At 38.9% G+C, this 25,687-nt stretch overlaps 1 protein-coding gene across 1 annotated transcript; it reads right to left on the bottom strand.

The window, feature by feature from the left end:
* Nucleotides 1-247: 247 nt before the first annotated feature.
* Nucleotides 248-25,547, bottom strand: LOC113088011 (MAGUK p55 subfamily member 5-A-like). The gene is made up of 15 exons (XM_026255678.1): nt 25,393-25,547; nt 17,653-17,774; nt 13,221-13,746; nt 11,213-11,421; nt 4,954-5,031; nt 4,583-4,732; nt 4,326-4,487; nt 4,103-4,180; nt 3,823-4,006; nt 3,658-3,729; nt 3,506-3,577; nt 3,214-3,381; nt 2,935-3,137; nt 2,605-2,715; nt 248-1,515 (listed from the first exon to the last, which is right to left on the bottom strand). Exons 3-15 carry the CDS (start codon nt 13,678-13,680, stop codon nt 1,384-1,386), a joined length of 2,079 nt encoding a protein of 692 aa, XP_026111463.1. The 5' UTR covers nt 13,681-13,746; nt 17,653-17,774; nt 25,393-25,547; the 3' UTR covers nt 248-1,383.
* Nucleotides 25,548-25,687: the final 140 nt, after the last annotated feature.

The raw sequence follows: 25,687 nt of genomic DNA, 5'->3' as shown, positions 1-25,687 counted from the left end.
AAAAATGCAGCATTTCTTATCTTTTTATTGTATTTTTGTTTTTATTTTCAAAAGTGATTCAATTAGATTTTAATGTTTAAAAAGCATTTTGACTTCATTATAATAATACGACCTGTACATTATACGATGTGCAAATTAAAGTCAATATTTGATGATGCTAATTTTTATTCATATTGCATACTGTAATTTTAAAGAACACACACACATAAAATGTATATTTTTCTTTCTGATTTAGGGCGAAATAAGACCAGGACATGTTCTTGGGCAGGTTTCATGAGATCCTAATAATGCAGAGCATTACCACAAGTTAAAACACCAGCCCTTTGCTCATGTTGAAATGGGTAAAAACAACACAGAACCTTCAAATCCAATCAAAACAAATCACAAACGAAACATTTTAAATTGTGCAGAAGCATTGACTAAGACTAGGCCGTGCTGACGCTCAGATGGTGAACCTCTGACTATATTGCTGTCAAATACTGTTTACACTTCTGAGTGCTGGAAGTGCATGTGAATACTGAGACAGAGAGCATAGACTTACATTTAGCCACTTTCATCTTGCAGCGGTGTTCACATGTGGCCTTGCAAACTCTAAAAAAAACCTGAAGTGTACTTTTAACCTCTGTCATAATCACAGTGTTGGCTTGCCATAGGAACACTGAGGCAGAGCCACAGGGATAGAAGGCATCAGTCGCTTTGACATTTATCCCTTTTAGTGTCTTGTAAGCTTGAAAGAGTTGTTCAGATGGGCACTGGACTCACTGCTTGATGTTCATGTAGCATTGTACATCAGAGATTCAGGGGTGAAAGAGGAGAGAACTGAGTGAACGAATGTCTTTGTCCACTAATAATGTTCAGGGAGCCCAAACTATTCTGAAGTCTGAATATCTCATTGGACTTTTAAAACAGTGACTTTTAGTACAGTTGCTTTCCCACACTATTTAAACCCTCCACATTTGTCCAAAACTTCTTTAAAAATACATATAGAATATTTACAATCATAAATAGTTTTCAAAGGCAGTATAGAAGCTCTTATTCTACTGCTGCACCAAATGCTGGTAACTCTCACTGGAATGTGGGTAACCGCCCGGACTCAAAAACACACCATGATCAAATGAATTCTGACATAAAAACGCTCATTCCCTCAGCCTGCTGACAGCACAGTGCAGACAGACACTTCTGGAGAGGTCTGAGGGGGCCTAGTGTCCTTATCTAGTGTTGAATCCTGTAGTGTAAAAACGGCGGCTTTCAGTCAACTCTGTGGAACCCGATTCTCAAACAGTCTGCTCTGCGTTTACACACGTCTGTGGAGGGGGTCGCTGTGAGTGGGCTTCATCTCAGCGCAGCCAGGATGAAGGGACCCACTGAGGTTCAGTGTCTAGTTTATTGATGAGACGCAGCAGCTCCTGGTAGGCCTTGTCCAGGTCGGTGTTCACGATGGCGGCGGTCAAACAAGTGGCCGAAGTTCTGCTCCATCTCACGGGCCTTCTCAATGATGTCTCTCAGCTCCTCGGGCTGAAAAAAAAAAACAGAAAACAAAAAAACAAAAGGGGGTGTGAAACCATGAGAATGGGAGTAGTAGTCCAAAGGGCTGGTTCACACAGAGATAGAAGACAGAGGAATGAAATGATGCATTCTTTAATCCTCATGTTGTTGTTCTGGTCATTTTGACCCAGAGATGATTTTCTTTTTTCCTAAAATGCTAGTTAAATCTTATTGTAGTGGACTAAAAAATTATGATTATTCATAGGACTCATTCATATGAGCATATGCATCTCATTTCTGAGTGAATATTGTCCAAAAAACAACGCTTTTTTTTTACTCAAGAACTGAGGTGAGTAAGCTCATATCAATGAGGCCTTCGTCCACAACAGATTCCAAAATTTTAAAAAGGCTGGCCTTTTTGGACCTGAAACTAAAATTAGTTAATGGATTTTCAGTACAGCACAAGGGTTAAAAGTTACAGTGCCATTTCATGCAAAGGCTTAGGAAATCTGTCTATTGCATGCTTACTAGGGCTGGGGAAATAAATCAATGCATCGCGAATCAAGAAATTATTCGGCATCGTTTCTGAGATTTTCCGAACGCGTAGCGATTCTTTCTCAAGTCGATTCTGAGCTCAGTCTTGAACAGCAGATGGCACTGCATGCTTTAGAAACAGCTGGCACTGCATGCTTTAGAAACAGCCGTACTCTGCTTGTTTCCAAATCCTTACACACACTTGAACCTAAAATAATTATTCATTAAATTCGATATGGTTGAAGTGAATTACAAGAGAGTGTTCACAATGGGCTGTGTTTACATGAAATCTCATGTCATAAAAGCATTCTGAGCTGAGGTCTCAGGACTCCGTATGCACAGGCACATTTCTTCACGAGCATTTGAGTATGCAGACAAAAACTAGATTAGTGTTCCATCTTCTGTTAAAATCTAAGCTCAGAATCGGGATGCATTCAGTACATCTCCACAAATCAATTCTGCATTGATTTATCATCGTAGCCATAATGTTTACATAGAAAAAACAATGGAAATAAGCACAGTGGAATGTGAAAACATTCTTTGTGCGTGGCTCCTGAGAGTTGATCTTTCAGGGCCGATGTTTACCTTTGGGTTTTTGTTGTCTTTAGCTAAGAGGGCTCTCAATCGCTCCTGGGATGGAGGAGCAATGAAGATAATGTAGGGCTTGAGGTCTGAGCTCCGCAAAACCTTCAAAGACTAAAAAGGTAGAATACATAGTCAATTAAAACAATCCAACAAGCATGTGGTACTTTTTTTTTTTAAATGGTGTCCAATTCTGCTCCTGTAGGGAAGCCTTCCAGCAGAATTTAGCTCCAAACCTAATCAAACACACCTGATCCAGATAATCAAAGATCACTAAAAGCTTTCAGGCAGGTACATTGAAGCTAAACTCTGCAGTAAAGTGGTCCATCTCACCTGAGTGTGTACACAGAGGAGGCAGATTTTGCCCGTGTTGATGACTTGTCGGACTGAGTCTGTGCTGGTGCCATAGAGGTTCTTTTCAAACTCTCCAGACTCTATGAACTTCCCTGCCGCAGTGTCCATCTCAAATGCCTGACGGGAAACGAAGTGATAATCGCGGCCATTCACCTCAATATCGCGACGGCTTCGTGTGGTGTCTGTGAGAAGAGAGTTTGTTGCTTAGGACATTACTGAGAAACGCAGGCTGATAAACAGTACGTTTCTGATACTTACGAGGAACAGCACCAGCAAACCGGTCTGGCTCACTGGAGAGGAGTCTTTGTCGGAGCTCATTTTGACCACAGTTTGGTGGGCCGATGAGAGCAATGGGCCGCTTGCGATTGGCTGGCTGGTGGTATAGAGCCATTTCTTCATATGTGAGAACCTCCTCATTATCAAAGTCTGCAGAGCAAGATGAAACACTTCATGAAGCACATGATAAAAAGTTGAATCGGAGTTCCCACAGGTGTGTAGAGACCCCTCAGCATGTACATTTTCCTTCCAGTGTTAGTCTGTAGAGACTCACCATCGTTTTTATTAGCATTGTTTTGCATCTTCTTTCGCTTCTTCTTGTTCTTTTTAGCACACCAAAGTTTTCCTGTCAAAATAAGTGTAAATGAGAACTAAGAACTGCGAATGTATGCACTTCAGAGTGTTCACAAGTTCTGCAAGCCTAACCTGATTTCTCAGGCTCTTTATCCTCCTCTATGGTTTGCTTCATTGCCTCTCTCTGCTGCTGGAAACTTTTGCCTGGATAATCAGTAAGAAAAAGACATGTAAGTCAATGTAAAAAAAACAACAACACACATCTGGATCCACAGAATAGCATGTGAGATACAGTACCAGGGACCAGGCCAGCAAGTGGCTGGTTGTCTTCATCCCCATCTCTGTAGGCCTGCCACCAGTTAGGGTCATCTTGACTGATTATGTGGAGGATATCTCCCTTCTGAAAGCACAGGCCAAGTTCTCGACATGGAACATATGGGTCATCTGAAGGGTCGTAGTCAAAATGTGCTTTGACATGCATCTGGGTGAATACAAGAATATTGGTTTAATCGTTGATTACTTTTATGTATTGTTTTACTCAAGCAGCAATTCATTTAGTTCAGACTGAAGGCCTCACCACAGTCTCTTTAATAGGAGGTGGTTTGATCTGCGCGCTGGGAATGAGAACAAAAGTCAGTACGCCATGCATGTCCGCCTGTGAACATGAAAAAAACAACAACATTCAGTGTTCAGTGGCCTACGAATATTTTTGGATGCTTCAGTACTTACAAAAGGTTAAGTGTTTTACAATCAAAAACCTAACAGACTACTTCCTATCATCTTTCTTTAAAAATAATTACCAGGATGTCGAAGACCTCGTTGACATCTCTGCCACGGATTTCCACACCGTTGATCTCCAGGATCTCATCTCCTTCATGCAGAAGGCCACTGTGCTCTGCTGCTCCTCCTTTCACAATGCGGCTGATGACCACGCTATCCATATCGTTTCTAACAGTCGCTCCCTGCATAAATATACATGCACATTAAGTTAAAATACAGGTCAGATGTCAAGAAGTGCAAAATATTCTGGAGAAAAGCAATGAAAGAATGTCCTCACCAATGGGATGTCCTTTGCTTTCTCAATCCGAACGATTTTGACAGTCTCCCCGCCCCACTGGGTGAGAGTCTCACTTTGATTGACAGAAGGAACTAGAGGCTCCAGCTGCATCTCCTGTTCAGCCACACTGTCATGGGCCATCATTAGCGCCTGGAGGATATAGAAAGCCAGAGATGATGGGTTATATTCAGGATGAAAGCCACTACAGAGTTCTACGGTGTAGACATGAGTCTGACCTCAACGTCATGTTACAGAGTTCAAAAGAGCTCAGGCTCTGAGACAGGGATTGTGATCACAGCTGTGGGCATCGACACAGCAACATAGAGACATGGGGGAATTGGGGGATGTGTGTACATTTAATGTTAACATACCTGCATGTGAGGAGTTTTGAGGAGGGTGCTTAGCTCAAGTCCTTCCTTCTGCGAGCTGTTGTGCATCATGACCTCCACCTGTGATGACAGATTCAACAACATCAGGTCATTATAGCAATACAACACTGCTACATTTATCATTCCTTAAAGTATTGTAGTAGACATTTGACAAAATGCATTTAAATTTTATGATAGACAGGTGCTGGTCATATAATTACAATATCATCAAAAAGTTGATTTCACTAATTCCATTCAAAAAGTGAAACTTGTATATTATATTCATTTATCACACACACACTGATATATTTCAAATGTTTATTTATTTTAGTTATGATGATAATAACAGACAACTAAGGAAAATCCCAAATTCAGTATCTCAGAAAACCAATACCATCAATCAAGACCAATACAAAGAAAGGATTTTTAGAAATCTTGGTCAACTTGGTCAAAATGAAATCTGCATCTCCATATAGTTGGTCAGCAGCAGGAAGCATGAAGCACGTGCTCTAAAACATCCTGGTATACAGCTGCGTTGACCTTCACATCAGAAAACACACTGGACCAACACCAGCAGATGCCATGGCACCCCAAACCATCACTGACTGTGGAAACTTTACACTGGACCTCAAGCAACATTGATTGTGTGCCTCTCCTCTCTTCCTCCAGACTCTGGGACCCTGATTTCCAAAGGAAATGCAACATTTACTTTCATCAGAAAACATAACTTTGGACCACTCAGCAGCAGTCCAGTCCTTTTTGTCTTAAGATGCTTCTGACGCTGTCTGTTGTTCAAGAGTGGCTTGACACAAGGACTGCGACAGCTGAAACCCATGTCTTGCATACGTCTGTGTGTAGTGGTTCTTGAAGCACTGACTCCAGCTGCAGTCCACTCTTTGTGAACCTCCCCCACATTTTTGAATGGGTTCTGTTTCACAATCCTCTCCACGGTGCGGTAATCCCTATTGCTTGTACACTTTTTTTTACCACATCTTTTCCTTGTGCAAGGTGTCAATGGTGGTATTTTGGACAACTGTGAAGTCAGCAGTCTTCCCCATGATTGTGTAGCCTCCAGAACTAGACTGGGAGACCATTTAAAGGCCTTTGCAGGTGTTTTGAGTTAATTAGCGGATTAGAGTGTGGCATCAGGTGTCTTCAATATTGAACCTTGTCACAATATTCTAACTTTCTGAGATACTGAATTTGGGATTTTCCTTAGTTGTCATTTATAATCATCAAAATAAAATAAATAAACATTTGAAATATATCAGTATGTGTGTAATGAATGAATATAATATACAGGTTTCACTTTCTGAATGGAATTAGTGAAATAAATCAACTTGTTGATGATATTCTAATTAGATGACCATGACCTGTATACTACCAATCAAATATTTAAGACTAGGAAGTTTTTTCAGGTTTTTGAAACATGTCTTTATCAAGGCATTTATTTAAATATTAAAACAGTAATATTGCGAAACATTATTACTAAAATAAATATATATATATATATATATATATATATAATTTTAAGTAATTTTCTGTTTTATCATATTTTAAAAATTTAAGCTCATCGTATGATGGCAAAGTGGAATTTCTTGCAGTGTCACAAGATCCTGATATGCTGATTTGGTGCACAAGAAACTTTTATGTTTAAAACAGTTTTGCTACTTAATATTTTAGTAAACACTGTGATTGTAAATAGAAAGTTCAAATGAACAGCATTTATTTGAAATAGTAAACATTACACATCTTTACTGACACTTCTGATGAATGAAATGTATCCCTTCTGACTAAAAGTATTAATTTCTTTATATATATATATATATATATATATATATATATATATATATATATATATATATATATATATATATATATATATATATATATATATATATATATATATAAATTATAAATAAAAATTTGCTGACCCCAAACTTTGAATAGTAGTTCATGTTTATGATTTCACAGATATATTAGGAAATTAAAACTGTTGGTGCTCACTATTAAAATAAATGTCTATAAAATAAATATATATATATATATATATATATATATATATATATATATATATATATATATATATATATATATTCAGTTTTACTTAGAAAGGTCTTGTTACGGAAATTAAACTGTGCTAATTTCGGATGATAACAGTCATACAAAAATCACATTGTGGCAAAGGAAAGAGAAATGATCCATATGACTTCGGCACAACACTAAGAGAGAATGATGTTGTTTACTTTCAGATTATACCACAGTGAAGCAGCACAGTAACGGAAAGTAAGGCTCCATATTTCAGCAAGATTCCTTTAGGTTTTTGTAAACACAAAGTACAGCTTTGTATCAAGGGGTCAAAGCAACAGGGGAATTTGGAGAGGTTCTGGAAATGATCCTACAGTTACAAGTCGTTTGATTCCACCATGTTCAAATCAGTTACAGATGAAGAACATGCAGCATAAAGGGAGGTTTTTTGAGAACTTTGAGAAATACAGTATTTATTCAAGTTTATTTGTATAGTGCTTTTTACGATACAAACCATTACAAAGCAACTTTACAGAAAATTACATGTCTACAATATTTAGTAGTAGCTTATAAGTGGTGACTGTCAGTTTGTGTGCATATGAGTATTTTATGAGAAAATAAGGGGATAATATACAAGAGATCTGGATGGGATGTGCCCACCATTGAACAGACAGTCCACACAGGCTCTGGTAACATGTCCCATGAGGGAGTGTATTACTGTGAGAGCACAGCACAGGTCAGTGGATCGGTGTCTTAATGAATGTGGAGGACAGAGCAACTCTCTGTCTTGTATTGTCCTGCACCGAGTGAGAGAACCAAAAACAACAACCATAAGTTTATCAGGCTCTCATTAGCACTTCACACAACACTGATTCCAACCAAAGAGTCTTTTCAACAAATATCAGCTTCATTTGTGCACATACTTATTTAGCCAATCATTTGGACCGCAATAAAATGTTAGATGTCTGAACTTACTTTACTCTGGATTATTAACAAACTTTGATGGTGCCATCAAGTCAAGATTAAATTTTCCTGTAGTTAGTCAAATGGCATTGACACAATTTGATTATATCTTAACAAACAGACTGAAATAAAAGTTAATGCGCTTAATTTTTGTACTCTTGACATTGGTTATGTTGGTAACATTGCACTTCAGAAGTGAAGAGCTGGATGGGGTATTTTAACTATAATTAATAACTTCAGCAATGTCAAGTTTACCAACCACTTGTTGATACACACAACAGACAAGCAGCTACATGCAGACATGCACTGACGGCTTGTGACTGTCAAATGGCTGTATGACTATAATACTGAATTTAATTTAATTGTGTTGTTGACAGAATTATTTAAAAGAAAATAAATTATTATTCCTATTCAAACACACTCTTTCTGTTTCAACAGTCCAATGCTATTAGTGCCATTAATAGCACAAACGCAGATCCTCCCCTATTAACCAGTCTGCTAATTGCCCTTTTGTTGTTGTTAACCACTGAATACTCTGAATCCTCTTGTCCTGAATTGTTCTTTGTTGCTGATGATTTCCAGGCTATTTATTACCTGGGTTCACAATCACATATTCAAACAATGCAATAACTGTATCAACAAATGAATAGTCAATAAGACACATATGGCACCATTTCACTTCACCTAACAGAGCTTCTAAAAAGAGTAAGTGCAAGCGACAAACATCAAATCAAGTCTGAGGTTGTTGTGCTTCACCGTTAGTCCCTGTCACACAACTCTTCAGATGTCCTTGAGACTGGGTTCCTAATTTTTTTTCTTCTTTTTTTAAGGTTCACCAAACTCCAACTTGATCAAAACTATAGAATAAAAACAGTAATATATGAAAATATTTTTATATTTTATGAAGTAATTCCTGTGATGGCAAAGCTGAATTTATAAGCAGCCATTACCTCCGTGTTCAGAGTCACATGACGATTAGCTGCGTTTCCACTGTCGGGCCAAAAGCGGGCGTACTAGTGCGTGTCAGGGCCAGTAGTGTTTCCACTGTCACTTCCGGTGCTTGATTGTGCCTTTTCTGTGCCTCCTCTGGGCCAAAGGCTCAGGTTTTTTGGCCACGATGAAAACCTTGGGCCAAAGCGGGCCAGACAGGGCTAGAGGAGTGTTTATGAACAAAGGTGGTGTATCTCCGTGTCTGGAGAGTTTCAGTGTCCCGGATCATTTCAGAAAGCTAAAATCTTTTTAAAATAAGTTGAGCTCAAAACTCACTTTCAGTCAGGAGCAAGTGTTTGAAATAACTTGATCCGATGTGGATTATAATCACCATACAAGGATTATTTATAAGCAATGCAAAAGACTATTCATGTTAGGGCATTAATGTTATAACTTGAAGAAATCAGACGTCAGCTTCTTATTCTCTATCAAAATTGTGTATTTATTTAGTAACATATTTTATCTGTCATAAGTCTGATCTCAAGAGTTTAGCTCCACGTAGCCTATGTCATAAAAATATTAGGGGTGCTCCGATCACGATCGGCCGATCGTTAATGCGCATCTCGTCAGTAAAGCCGGTTCACTAATCAGCGGTTAATTCCATCAAGTGCGTGATTTCACATAGAGCAGCTGTTACTACACAGAGCTGTTGTTAACTGAGAAGATGCGCCAATAAACGCTGAAAATGAAGTGGATTTGCGCATCTTCTCTATTAACAACGGCTCTGTGTGGTAACAGCTGCTCTATGTGAAATCAAGCACCTGATGGAATTAACCGCTTATTAGAGAACCGGCTTTACTGACGAGATGCGCATAACGATCGGCCGATCGTGATCGGAGCACCCCTAAAAAATATAATAATGGTTTTTGTTTGGGAACTTTTATTAAAATATAGAAATTATCATTCTTTTTAAATCTGATGTATATAGGCTATTGTGATTTGTGAATCAGACTCGACTGAATAAGCAGGCTATGTTCATAACGCTTTATTTTAGTGTGACTAATTTTCAATCCTGATAAATTAATTCATTATGATCAATGTATCACTTATTATAGTAAAACATAGATGCTTTTGGATTTAAATATTTAACAAAGCATGCAAACAAACAGCCGCTTTTATCGTGTTTGTTTTGTCTATTTCCAATGACATATATCTTATTAGTTTTCTGATAATTTTTTTGTTGGTGAAATTATGGGGTTGTATGACATTATTCCCGAGAGGCGTGTAAAGGGCGTGTTTTAGTGAAGCACAGCAGAGCTTCTGGCCCGCTGGTGGAAACCATAGACTGTATAAAAACATGGACGTAGTGTCCGTGACGTCGCCCATAAACTCCTGAAGTGTGTTTTTGAAGCCTAAAGTGTGTAGAGCGGGCCGTCGCCATCTTGGCAGTGCGTCGCCGCGCGACTCTCCCGGACATTCAAAAATGGGCAAAAAGGCGGGAGCTAGTTGCTGAAGCCACGCCCACCTAGTGTGACGGCAGTGTCAACAGCTCCAATCCCCCTGTCACTCAAGTGACAGAACTTTGCAGAACTTTAAGTCTTAAAATAATTTAAACTGAAGAGTTATAAAAAAATTCACCCCCCTCACAGTTGTCATAAAGGGCAGAATAAGCTATTTAGACCAAAATCTTTTTTTGCACCAGGCTGCAAACATGTTTTTTGGCCATTTTAACATGGGGAGTCTATGGGATTGACTCCCTTTTGCAGCCAGCCTCAAGCGGCAAGTTGAAGAACATCTTTTGAACAATTTTTTGTAACGTGCTAAATGTATTGATCATGTTTGATAAACATGATAAACATTTCTTTAAAAAAAAATATCTTAAAAATCTTGCTGAATGATGGTGTACCTCTTCATCTAGCCAGTCCATCGCAGTCAACACATAAGACCTTCATTAAACATGGATTCATAGTTAAAATGAAAGCAAAAGCATTAAGATGTCTCCAGCTGACAGATAAAGTGGTGACAAATTAAAATGGTTTTGTGATGACCAATCAATTAATCCACAAACACTTTTTCAAAAGTTCCTGACCCTCACATATGCTGACATTATGCATGCAGACTGCTTAACTGAACCAAGAGTAGTTTGACAAAGAAGATGTAAGCCTTTTCAAAGTCTTTTGTTTATTATTTTTTTTTTTTTCAAGCAGCTATGCCTAATGTCTGATTGCTTTTTACAATCAATAGGACTATTTTGATATCATATGTATCAGAGCATTTCTTATATATCCCCATTTCCCCTGCATCTTTCACTCAATCCACGTATGTAACAAGTGCTGCTCACCTCTTGTGCGAGGCTCTGTGCGTGGTCCGTCAGGGGGTAGGGAGGGCTGGGCCGGTTCATATAGTGGGCCACAGCATTATGAATGTTGAAGGCTTTCTGGAAGTCAGACTTCTGGACCAGCTGTAGAACCAGCTCCATGTCCTCTTGACTCTGAGAGTCATTCAAACTATGCTGCACCTGCTTGAGGGACATCAACAGGTCCTCCAGCTCTGAAAGCACAAGCGCAAACCATAAGTATGCTTGCAGATCACTCGTGTATCTCAAAAACACTCTGCCTGTAAAAACAGAAGAAACAGTAACTTCACAGAGGAACAACAGTACATACCTCTGAATCATTCACCCGGAAAACTGATGACATGGCCTCTCACAAAGACTCCCCCACTGAGCATTTTTTGTTGTTCGTTATCCACATCACACAACGTTTGCATTAATCACAAATGTAACTCAGCTATTCTAGCGCTGTCCTTGGCTAACCAAGTTTCAGCTATGTTGTAATTCTCTTTTATAGTATCTAACTACACAACAAGACACATTAGGAGTTAGACATGGGGGTGTGTTTTCCTTGTGTGTTGTGTAATGTCTAAGTGGGTGGCTAATAGAGGTATTAGTGGGCAAATCAAATATCTTAAGTGTTGCCTTTGCTTTGTTCTTGATGATATATCTTACGGACATTTTAGTGCCACAGAGAGTTAGACTGTCAAAAAATAGCATAGGGAGAGTATGACAAACAAATCGGAGAGATGAACTGGAACACAAACTATGAAGGAAAACCGAGGAAAACAGTACAGCAAGAGTGGTCTGAGTCAGAATGTTTCATAAAAGGCTTTTTAATTAACCTCCCCCTCAGAGGGTCCTCTTCTCCCTCCCTGAGGAATTCCTCTCACTCATATCCCTCGGCCATGACTTTCAGCAGAAGCTCCAAGTGCCCCTCTCATTTGCACAGTAACTCAGTGCGTTCATCCTTGTCATGCATTCTGGATTTCCCCTGAATGGAGATCTATTCAAAACCAAGAATTCACTGGAAGAGCGGAGCATGTGTGTGTCTGTCCAATCTAATGGATTAAACTCTAGCGAAAGGCTTCCTGTTGAGAGTAACTAAAGAGAAAGAGTAAGAGGTTGTGGTGTGAGGAAAGTGAAGGTAAAAAAAATCTGCTAAAAATATTAAAATAATGGGGTATATAAATGAAGTTTTGTCCTCATTTAGTTTCAAGTCCAATGGCTCTTTGGCTCTTGAACACTCTCATTAGTCATCATCAGTAACGTGGCTCTTTGCCTCCTCTAAGAATGACTTCACTCATGCATGCTGATTTTAGCAGTCAAAGTCCCTTCGGTTCCTCTGAATCAGTTTCAACCTCACATTTCCATTACTATTTGTGCCATTGTATTTTTATGTCATACAATTGTGAAAAGTAATAATTAATTGTTATGTTTTTTTAACAATGTCTGGTCACTTTGTAAGTCTAAATTTCATTGCATATCATGCACTAGTATTTTAGGATTATTTATATAAAAATTATATACATTTTTATTATATAAACTTAAATTATAGACTATAGATGTTTAAATAAGCTTTTATATTTAAGTTTTAGTAATTGTGTTTTTCTAATTTTTATTAGTTTTTTTTATGTTTCAACCTTTAATTATTTTTTTTTATTCTACGTTTAGTACTTCAACCTATCTAAACTTAATGTTTCAAATTTTCATGTTATTTTAAAGAATTCTGTCAAACATATTTTATTTAAATGAAACTGATTGTATCTGATCTATCAGTCTACCACTATTGGATTGAGAACAGAAACAATGTGGAGAAGAAAGTGGGAATATGTTGCAAGCCAGATTCAAACTCATGCATGCCCTATGAGCACTATGATTCAGTATTTAGGCTTAACACACTAAACACCATGGCACTGACACCCACAATGCTGCTGCATGCTTTGCACATGTCAGGGGCGGGTTTATAGCAGCACTCATTGGAAAAAAATCCCCATTAGTAGTTTATGACACCCACCTAGTAGAGCTGGTGGTGCAGTGAGAATTTGCAGACCACCTATAGAGCCTCCCGGACCTTCCATTTGCTCAAAGGTGGGGTTATCGATGCCCACTTTGGGATTCTGGGAGAGTTTTTTCAAGCGCATGGATGAGGTGAGGTCGAGTTCCTGTCGATTGCGGCCTTCTTCCTCCCGTCTCCTGCGGTCCTCCTGCTGCTGACGGATCCTTTCCAGCTGAGCGCTGCGTCTGACGGGCAGGGTGCGGGCACCCAGTTCACTGGGGCAGTCCACCGCCATCTCCCTGTGCCTCTGCACCACCTCCTCCAGAAAGTCAGTGCCTCCGACGCTCCCTCCCCCACCGTCTGACTCGGTCACATATCCGTTCATGTGGGAGGTGGTCATCATGGCTGTGTGTGTGTGTGGTGAAGTGTGGTGTGAGTGTGTGTGAGGTATGAGGGTTAGGAGGGGTGCTTTCTGCATGGTGTGAGGGCTGAGGCCATGACAGCAGGACGGAGGTCAGTAGCAGCTCCAGACAAAGAGCCACACCTGGAAAAGAGAGAGCAGAGTTTTCCAGGAAAGTTTATACACGTTTTAAAAATACTTCCATTCATATGAAATTTAAAATCTCACCTACATAACACTAACTTAATCTCTGCATCTCCTCTGGGTTTAAGTTGCTTATATGTGCATTTGGGAATGGAACATGCAAAGCCCATTTCATCAGATTTGTAATGAGAAGCATTTATAAACCCAGTCACCAAAATAAAACCTTATCAGAAAAATTTGAAACATTACCTGCATCATGCAGACCTAGTTACACTCTTTAGACGACAGGGGCCAGTAACCATCCTAATGTACTTAACACCTTAGAAACCACATAAGAATGCCCTGCTTATTACCCATAACACATTTGCATCGTAGCAACAGGTTTTTCCTAGGTAAGCAAAATTCATTTCTTTCAGAACATGTAAAAATACTACTTTTTGCTTTTGTCATAATATATTTTGCAGTTTATTTCTTTGGCAAAGCTGTATATTTAGCCTATGTATCGATCCATCACATTTCAAGTTGTTTTGACAAAGTTTCTCATAGGACAGTGCAGATTTGACCATTGAGCAAAATATATATTTTTCGGTATTTATTTCAGCACACATTTAAAACAAGATCTGATTAACGTGAATCATATAATTTCTCTTCTCCATTAACGTTTGATGTCACCCTTATTTACTTTGCGCGATGTTACAATGGAAAGCCTGTCATTCATTCAGCACTCATCACGGCGGAGATACTGTTGATAAAAAACCAAGGACAAAGCCATATGCGTGTTTCACAATGCTCAGGTGAAATGCTATAGGAATACTATAAATCTGCAGAAGCATTTGATATCACATATAAGGCACCATGATTACAGCAATCAATAAATGGATGGCGGAGCGCACCATTTTGTTTACTGACGTAACTTACACACATACTAAAGCACAGACAATGCTAGCTGTGTTCAGTTTCTGCTGTCTCACTATGATGATATGAATACACAAATGTCATCTCCAGCTGCTCTGAGATTCACTTCATAAGGATTTTACTGTTTCATTTGAGAAAACCACAGTCATATCACATACACAGCAGCTGCAAGTTCCTCACAACACCCTGTCAAAATAAAAGTATAGTTTAAGGTTAAAAGAAACATCAGAACATATTAATGTTTAGCGGTCTTAAGACTTAATGCTACTACTGCTAATACATATTAATAAATCTTTATTTTTAAAGGAATAATCATATCGGTTTTATTTATTTTCTTATTTTAACAGTAAACCTCGGTTGTGCAGCACTTTGTTTGCCAAAAAAAAAAAGGTTTTAATTTTCATTTGATTAGGATAAATTAAATTAATGTTTTATATCTTCATCTGATTGCCAGAAAAAAATAAGAAGAACATTTTATAGGGTCCTATTATTGTTCAAAATAGGACCCTATACGAAAAAAAGAAGTTTAAAATACAGACTTATTTTTATTTTATTTTTTAATTCATTTCTAAACTGAGGTTTACTGTTTATTTTTTAGAAATAGCACTCATTCACTGAATGCAATAATAAAAAATTGAGAATCTGATTGAGAGCTTGAGAATCAAAATTAGGGCTGCACGATGTGTTGTTTAAGCATCGATATCGCGATGTATTAATCCACGATAGTCACATCGCAGGATGTGCATGTAGGCTGTCGTAGTTGATCCGTTATTTATTAACTGTATGGGCCAGAGAGAGCGCGTGCGCGAGAGAGAGAGAGCGCGAGCGCGCAGCCGGCGACACACTAGATGCGTGGCGCAAGCGTCTCAGCTGCATGGCGTGTCCGTTTTTAATTCGGCTCCCATGTTAACAGGTTAGAGCTTGCAGACTGCCTGCGTGAGACGCGCGGAAAACGCGTGCATGCTAGAAATAGAACCGACGCCTATTTTTCACGTGACACGCAAGGTAGAATGGGAAAATATGTTTACATGTCATTTTGTACACAGATACATATTTCATGACACTTAGATGTTTGAAAGTCTATAAGTTATATATTCAGATATAAATGTAATTTAAAAAATAAATAAATAATTATCGATTTTCAAATATTGCACCTGTCACCGGTCTGAGAGAGAGAGCGCGCGCAAGAGAGAGAGAAAGAGAGAGCGAGTCCCGGCCGCACACTCAGTGTCTTCAAACAACACCAGCGCTGTCTTGTTCTCTCTCCCACGCGCATATTAATCAATTGACACGTTGGTGTCGATGTTTAAATCATTTAAAATGGGAATGTAAGTGTGCTCACCCCATTTTTGTTTGTAAGAAAAAATTAGATTTCATACCGCAATATATATCGCAGAAAAATAAAATTTTTCCCAATATCGTGCAGCCCTAATCAAAATCGAATCGGGACATTTGAATCGATACCCAGCACTGTTGTTTTACCAACTTTACCCTCAGGCCGCACTGCTGATTAATTACAGTGATATTTATGGCATTCATTCCTCTATGAGTGTACAGTTACTTGAAGCGCTGTATCAAAAACTGCCCAATATAAAGATAAAACAAACAAGCCATCTTCACACAGTGCTCCTCTCCACTGTAGTGGCCTTGTGCCTGTGAGTGTGTGCTGTGTCAGCTGTCAGAGACAGGCCAGATCACCGTTATCTGCCCCTTTATCATCACGATTTCTGACAGCTGACACTTTCAGAAAACCCAACTCGCTTTCTCACCCCCACAACAAGACCTTGCAGATGTGAGCAGCCCTGACCCTTGGCCCCAAAAGCATTTCCTTAAATCTTCTCAGACAGTTTTGGGTAACAAAGAGCCCTGAGTCACAGCTCTGTCACTCAGTGAGTCAGGTGATGAGGCGTGCGTTTGAGTGTGACGCTGGAGGAAGCTCTTGTAATGAGATAAAGGATTTAAGATTGTGTTTGCTGTAGACTTGAGATGCCAACGGTCTACCACTGAATAATGCATTAGACAGTGATACCATGTCAAATGGGTGTCTTCTTCCAGGAAAACACATCCCACAGAATAAAGAAAAGACATGTGACCACACAATGAAGATAATGGATAAACCTTGCCCCATCTACCCTCCTACATTCCTCTTTCCTCATACTTCACTTCTGAAACTGCCCAAGATGTGATCATAAATATAACAAAATGAACCTGACCTCTTGACAGTTACACGTCTATAAGGGTATGAAAATCTCAGAACTCAAGTGACCCATATTGATACCACTGCATGTGCAGTCAATGAATAATCATTTTGACAAATGAAATTCCATGATTTTCCATTTTGTAAGATGTGCATAAAATGATTTTTAATGTATTTTATTTTTAAATAAAAATAAAATAAAACTGCCTGTTCCTTACACAGTGCCATCACATGGTTTCAGACGCAACTGAAATATTTTTAAACACACCTCACATGAGCCCGAATATAAAAAAAAAAGGTGTAAGCTCATTTCAGAAGTTGTTGAAAAAGAAATGTAATAAAAGTCCAGCCTGCCCAAATGCATCAACTAAGCCCCCATATTGTTGGAGTCAGGAAGTAAAGCTGCGCTGATTACAGAAGTTGTTGCAGCACAAGTGATGTCTGAGATGAAAATCACTGCAGTTTCCTGGAAACTCTTGATTCACTCTGCCTCTTCGTCTGACCTCAGCGGAGCCTTCTGTCTGATACAGAACCTCTCTTATCTTTAACACTATCCCTCATTTAGTCTAGCTTCACTCCTCACTAATGCACTGCTCCCCTCACTTCTGCCATGCCCTCCATCAGTTTCCCCTCCTCCCTTAAGACTGCTCGGAGATTACTGTGCTGCACGACTGCCTAACCCGTTGCTGTGACAACAGCTTTGTGTGTGTGTGGGAGGTCCCAAGGCCTGAGAACCAAACAAGGGGGAAAACACACACACACACACAGGGGAGAAGCTATACGGGGGTCCTCACCCGAGTTAGCCAGTCAGCCCAGGATAAGCCCTCCAGACTGTAGCAGGATCTCCTCTCTCGTCAGTACTGACCCGTCTGCTTCCTGTCTTCCACTGAATGCTAAAAATTTCTCTTGACTCCTCCTGAAATAAAGAGAGAGAAATTGTGAGTGCAGGTGACAAACTTGACCTTATTTACACCTCACCACAAGCGGATGACACCAAATGCAGGTGAACAAACACACACACACTGCATTTGTAGAGTAAACGCTAATCTGTCCTGATTTGTCCCAGACAAGAATAAAGTACAAGGATAATATATGTAATTTATATTTAGTATTTGCTTCTCTCTCTCTCTCTCTCTCTATATATATGCATTTTATCCGATTTATAAAAAGTGTATATATATATATATATATATATATATATATATATATATATATATATATAGGAAAAGCACTTTAATATATATATATTAAAGTGTTTTTCCTGCATTAAAACTCACATAAAATCTCTGAGTTCATGACGAAGCAACAGTCCCATAATGCACCAGGCAGGAATGCAAAATACTCTCGGAACGACATTCCTCAGCAGGCCAGACCAACATAAGGGCTCTATTGTGAGCACCCACATGTGTACGCTTTCTCATGCAACCTCAACACCTGATTATTAGTGTAAACCAAAGTCAAGGTTACATTAAGACAAAGGAACAAGTGCTTAAAAAAATAAAACAGGCCTACACACAGCGATTTATTTCATTAAGACCTCTAAGCCACTGTTGTTTCTTGGGATGCAGCTGTGCAGATATCGACAGGACAAAATCCAATTAATCTTTCCTATAAAAAGGTAAGAGGATTGTAGCTTTACACCTACACACAGATGTAGCTTGAGCATAGCCAACATCCATCTGAGCTCCACACACTACATTATTCAGGTAGTCATGCTGATGTCATTATTAAGGTGGTTTTCACCCTGTTGGCTGAAGATAAGAACAATCTTACAGCCGCCCACTACAACGTACCAGAGACAATATGCAATACTGAGCTAAATCAAACAACCCCCGACTGACGATGCCAAAAGCCCCTTACATTTACATAACAGCCATCTATCTTTCATGAGAGCAGCTCAAATGGATGAGTGAGGTATAGTGCTTTCCAGAGTCCAAAATTAATACTCAACAAGAGCCAGTTTAAAAGTTAAAATTGTCTATGGCAAGAAAATGTATGAAGTTACTGGAAAGTTGTCCATAATTTTTGTTTAGAAAATACAACATGGTTTTAAACAGCAAAATGTATTCTGACCTCTGCTATTTAATCTGGCATCGGTGACGTAAGAAAATCAAATCTGATGATCATTATCAGATCGTATGTCTCCCAACAAGTTTTACAGAAGAAGAATTACCATTAGAATCTAGACGGGAAGCCATATATAGCTTTTTAATTACATATCCAAGCAGGTTCTTCCCAGCCCCTCTTCAAACTACACTTCTTACAAGTATGTATTAATTTAATTCGATTTTATTTGAAATATCTTTATTTAAAAGATGTTTAAAACACACACCACAATAAACAATGTTTGTTTATCTCTCAACCTGTTTAAGCTATGATAAAAGACTCAGCAAATATCGGGATATAAAAATGCAATTCTTTTGCCAAGCAATTACAGCCAATAAGGTCATTCTGTGCCCTGGTGCTGTGCAACAAGGCTTTAGTTAATGTCATTTTACAGCATGTGCACACGTTTAAACACAAACATATTCACACCAACATGGACCGTCTTTGGGATATTTCTCCTTTTCCCCTTCTGGATGACACAACACGCAGTGGAGAGCCCCAAGACTGAAAAACATATAAATAGAGCCTCGAACCATCTGCTGCTCAAGAGCTTAAGTAGCCTACTTCAAAACCTCCTGTTCCATTCAGCGGCGGGCTGGCCACAACTCAACTACAGCTCGGCCCAGCACACTAAGCCCCTGGCCTCTTACACAAGGAATAGGGACATCTGGGTGATTACTAATAGAATCGTCCCTTTACACTGGTATAGGATCAGCTCTGTCAACTCAAATCTGAATCTTAGCCTTTCTTAGATAAATAATTAGGCTGATCTATGATAAATGCCAATGGGAAGGCTAATATTTCCCAGTGTGGAAGACTAAGCAGGGATGAGATGAGGCAGATTAGGCATTGCATGTTTGTGGTACATGCAGGTGTTTTCTAGAGCAGGTGCAGCACGGCTGGCCCAGAGGCTGTGGGTGTGTCTTCACCGTGTCAGCCAATAGGATGTGAGCAATAGTGGGCACGGTGTCAACAACCTTGTTGTTTTTCATTCCACCTGGGAAACGGTCCTCACAGATACTGCGGCTGTGAACACACACTACGCAATACACACAGTGGACTCTCACCGGTCACATTCCTGGCAAGCTTTAGTGGTAGAGTAGTTTCGCTAATGCAAACGAAATTGAACAAGTGAACAAGTGTGAAAATGATCAAGTCCAAACATATTCATATTCTACTTTACACATAAAGAGTTATTTTCACAAGTTCTGCTGGCTAATTTAGGATTATCAAGCACTATTCATAAAAGACTGGCCCATTAACAGTGCACTGCACAGTATTTTTCGCAATGTAACAGAAATAAATAAATGACCCAAACAAATATTATTGAAAATGTAATGTACATAAATGTTCATAAATCAGTCAACCAATAATTTTGATAATCTCATTGACATTCATATGCCCTGTTACCTGAACAAAGAACTCCACTTAACACACTGAATAACACGCATTATTCACAGGAAGGATGTTTTCTTTCTTGGCCTGGCAGCCTCAGCCCTGCACAGGATGAACCTGTTACGCTGACAGACATGAAACGGCTCGTCCTGAGGAGTGGCTAGTATGGAAAACAGTACCTGAATGCTGTGACAGGGTGGGAACGAAGCTCTTTTCCCATCATCAGCCTTCACTAGGTTTTGTAACGTATGACAATATATCAAAGCTCTGGGGTCTACCACACCTTTACAGTCGAAAAGACACTATGCACTGACACCTCACAGATATGAATCTCTCTCATCAGAGAACTGGAAAATGGACAACAGAAAAAGCAATGTCTGGAATGATATCATGCAGGATAGAGGGAATCTGGACAGGCCAACACTTCCATGGCTGTCACTGTAGAGGAGAAACAGACCAGGATCCTTATCTTCCCCAAAGCTCCAGCTCAACATTCCAACACCCAGTGTTTGTGTACCAAAAAAATTCCAGATTCCAGGCTCCTAAGAATCGGGCACGTACCACCTAGTACCAGGAGGAAGAGCAATGCTGAAGAGAGAGTGGAAAAGAAAGGGAAATAGACAAACAGAGGGAAAATACGCGGCAAGAGCATAGTATAGACAACACTATCATGCAGAGATGAATCACTTTTGACCTTAGGAGTGCAGAACAGAAAATAAAACCAACACATGACCTTCAAAGCTATTACTAAGTAAACCATTTTACTTGCTTTCCCTTGACTTATAACCTCCAAAAGACATTCAGAAAGTCATATGCATGCAAATATATTTGGAAAATAAACGACCCAAGCGACCGGCAGGTGTGAAACCAACACTGTGAGGCTCCACCTATCCAGCCTACAGGACCTCTTTGTCAGAAACATCAAATAGATTCCAGTTCTGAAAACTTTTCTATTTACTGATGCTTAGCAAAATGCTTACACAATGTTTGTAACAGCAATAGTTTTACTTAAAAGCAGTTTCTCTGGGCATGTGACCAAAAGTGCCAACAATTGTTCTGTAGCACTTGTTTGTGTGATTCTGAACAGATGAATTAACAGCTGTTCATTAAATGTATTCACATTCTCAAATCTGAATGAAAATTGAACCCAAAATGAATCCTTGTGTGAACAGGTCTACAAGGATAGTCCCCGCCCAAAAAATGGAAATTCAGTCATCATTTACCCATCACCATGTCATTATAAACCTACATGACACTTTCTTCTGTGAAACTAAATATTTAGAAATATTTTGACCAAACAGTTTCATTTTCCACTGCCTACCACTGTATTTTTTTCCATACAGTGTAAGTCAAGGGGAACTGTAAAAACTGTATTGTTACTAACTTTATTTAAAACATTTTTTGTTCCACAGAAAAAATTGAGTCATACAGGTTTGGATGGCATGAGGGTAAGAAATGATGACATTTGGGTGAACTATTCTTTAAGCTGGATGATGAATGCAACTTTATTTTTTTTAATTCTCAAAATTATACAATGTGAGCACTTCTGAGGAAGAACTAACCACAGGACTTTCTATAGTTTGTAGGGTCATGGCATTGCAACTTTAAAAAACAACCCTAACCACTATAAAAGACAAGCTTAACCTACCATCTTGCATTGAAAACATTAATTTTCAATTCACAGTAATAAGAATATGAAATTATCAGTACAGTAAAAAAAAAAAAAAAAAGCAGAATTAAAAAATTTCTGCATGTTTTAAATTGTGCTGGTGTGTTGCAATTTATAGCACTGGAAAGCCTATTAGACAGTGAAGGTGATCTGTGGCTCATCCACTCTTGACTGGTCGCTGCACCTAAACCATCCTGCAATGACAGAGATTTGACAGACCCCAAATGGAATCAAGAGATTAATAAGGATTCCTCAGATAGTATTAGCCAAGTGATAAACAGTGATAAGAAACATTTCACACAACTGATGAGAAAATGTTTCAAGTTGGTGATTCAAGAGCCGCATGTTATCCTTTCGGGGTGGTTAGATTGCACACTAAGGGGCCAAGTTGTTATTGACCTCCACTGGCCTCCTGAAAACTAGTGGGAAATCCAGGTCTAGACAGTAGCCCCCTGGCATTTTGGATGGGCTCTCTAGGAGAGTTTGTGGCTTGTTAATTCCTAGCCGTGGTGGTCCATCAGAACAGCAGAGCCGCTGCATATTGAGAATTCCTCATGGGTTACAGTGGTTCTGTACGTTGCTGGCACTGGTCCCAGTCCCTTCCTGCACCACCACCCAAGTGATAAATAAAGTCCTGTCTACACCTTCATAACTCTCTTCCCACATCAATGCATCACACACATTTGAGAATGAGGATGAAACACTTGAGACAGTCAGCCCTCTTGGTAGTTACATATATAACTATACAGTGCTTGCTGATAACATTTAATGCTGGTGTTTGTCACTACAGTGGATATGAACTAGTGCTTGACAAATACAGGCAAGTATTTCACTAGTCAATGCAAAGCAACGAAAAATTATCTAGAGAAAGGGTGGCTAGATATACACTATCATTTATGTTTGAAGGCAGTATTTTTTTATATTTACTAATACTTAGTAACAATTCATTAATTTGAACATGTGACAGTAAAATCATTTTAATATGGCAAAAGATTATTTAAAATAAATGTTCATTACAGTGATATATCCCATTACCGAATACCTTCACATGTCTAAGCAGCACAACTGCTTTTAACATTTATAAACATAATAATTGTTTCGTAAGCACAAATCAGCATATTCGATTTTTTTTTCCTACTAGTTCTCTGAAAGATGCAACACTGAAGACTGGATGGCTGCTGAAAATTCACCTCTGCTAAATAATGAATTGTTTTACAATATATTCAATACTATTATAATATTTTACATTTATTTTTTAAAATATGACCACTTTACACTTTTTTTTTACATACCATGCTGCCTTGGTAAGCATAAAATAAATTACACAAAAAACTTAAAAAAATACATTAACAAGTTCTTTAGAATTTATTTATCTATTTTTTACACAATCACTAACAATATAATAAAACAAAAAGTCTTATAAATTATTTACACATTAATATAAAAATAATCTATAAATAATAAATATATGAACAAATATATTAAGATAATATTAATAATATTAAGGGACCACCCTATGTGCTATATCCTACAATATATCCATCAGGCCATCGGATTTCATCGGTCTGACAGGCCAGACTCACTGAAGAAATGTGGCGGTGAGGTAATATGATTCGAGAACGTGCTGGCATTAACACCTCTCTCTCTACTCTGAAAATAGATACGTCTCCTTGAAAGAAAGCCCACCTGATTTAGAGCCAAATCCCTCTATCATCTATTATAGCATAATTTATTTGTGCAGTAACTCTACACCTGGAGCAAACAAACAAAACTGCCATAAATAACCCATTACCATCATCATAATCTTCATCAACTGCCCTGAATCATTTTATGGATCAAATGATCTTTGACTTTAACAGAAGCATAAAGAGCAGGGAAGGTTAACTCTGTGACAGTGCCTAAACAGGTTACCTCCGAAGCTGAATTATATCACAGCATGCAGTGAAGACTTAACTGTAAACAACACCGAGCTGCCAGCTGACTCGCAGCTTGTGATCTGAGGAAGTGATAAGATTGTCAATTGTGTTCCTAATAATGGAATGAAGACATGGATGACAGCCAGACCCTGCTGGGAACGGACTTCTTGGTGACAAAAGGGAACATCATAGCCAAAAATGTTGACAGTGAAGCATTTACTATTATAGGGGAGATGAAATGCTATTATGCCAGGGATGTGGGAAAACTGAAACTGAGGAAATATTTCTGTTGTCAAAATTATTCACCGTGTTAATTAACAGCAAGATACTGTCCGTAGCTTAGTCTGCATTTAATCAAGACTTTACCTGTAAATACAATTACTTCACAGTTTAAACGTTTTATGGAACTTAAAGTACATTTTGGAGACCGCAAGTTACATGTAATATATTCACTAAGTGTGAACTAGTAACAGAAGAATAGATCAAGAGGGAAAAACTGTATTTTCTTCTCCTTTACTAGCGCATCAAACTGTCATGCAAAAAGAAGGTTGAGAAAATATCACTTAACACTCAATTTAGAAGCACATAAACACTTTTAACAAGCCTAATAAACACAGCCCAGTGTGTCTAGAATCCAATATCATTTGTTTAATGACACACGCTCTTTAATTCACTAATAACACAAAAATGATCAGTGAACTTTTAAACGCCCTTAAGATATCCCACTGGTGAAATAAATGGTCCTCTACTTCCCCAAGGCATTTCAGTCATAAAATAAAACGATAACGCCCTTCCCATGTCAGCTTTGATCCATAGTATCCCAGTAATCACTCCAGAGAGAATATGGAGAGTCAGTGATATCAGATTTCTGAACCTTCTCGAAGGGAACAAAGCGACATTTGTGTCCTGATGGCTGTAATGAAGGTAGATGAGCAATGGCAGTCCGTGTATCGATAAAAGAAACTTCCATGCATTTCCAACAACTTGTTTGGGGAGCTTCAGTTCTGCCATTTTCAGCCTATATCTTAACATTCAAATTTACTTAATCTCAAGAAGCAGGGTAACGGTCTCACGACCAAGTGAGCTGCCACTTTTTGAGCAATGAACGCGCCTATGATGCCTAAAAATGCTGCCTAGGTAGACTGCTCATTGGGTTTTGAGACAGGCGTTGTATGTGTTTGGTCAGTATACGTTACCTTAAAACTCCAAAAACAGTGAAACACAGAACGTATAAATCATATAAACCGTTTCTTCAATGTTTCTAGAGTTCTATTTCAAATAAATTAGAGTGTGCTTTAGAGTATTGTTAAATATATTTGCATTGCTAACACTGCTAGCTGGCCACTTCCCGAAGTGCATCGCTGCTTTCTTTCCCAGGCAACCTGTTGCAAACAACACTTACGCCGCGTTTAAGCGGCCAAACAAATTTAAAGATAGGCTTAGCTTACCTCTACAATTAGATACGCCGTCCCTTTAGTCCAGTTAGTGTATAAATACTCCCAAACAAGAGTTTTTTTTTCCCAGAATAGCTCATGAGATTGTTGTCATGTTGTGTGACGGTTCGCCGCGGCTCCAGTCTCGGAGTACCGTAGGACTGACTGACGGAGAGCGGCTCAACAGCGCCTCCGGCAACTGCATGAGACGACGCTTCTGATTGGACAGGACGACCATGATTCAACTGCATCGTCCAATTAGATGTGGTTTTACTTGAGAATATCGAGCGGACGAGAAGCCGGCCAGTTT

The sequence above is a fragment of the Carassius auratus genome, unplaced genomic scaffold (assembly GCF_003368295.1).
Source record: "Carassius auratus strain Wakin unplaced genomic scaffold, ASM336829v1 scaf_tig00045658, whole genome shotgun sequence".
Lineage (NCBI taxonomy): Eukaryota > Metazoa > Chordata > Actinopteri > Cypriniformes > Cyprinidae > Carassius > Carassius auratus.
Note: the sequence above shows the minus strand (reverse complement) of the source record. Positions and strands in the feature narration are given on the sequence as shown.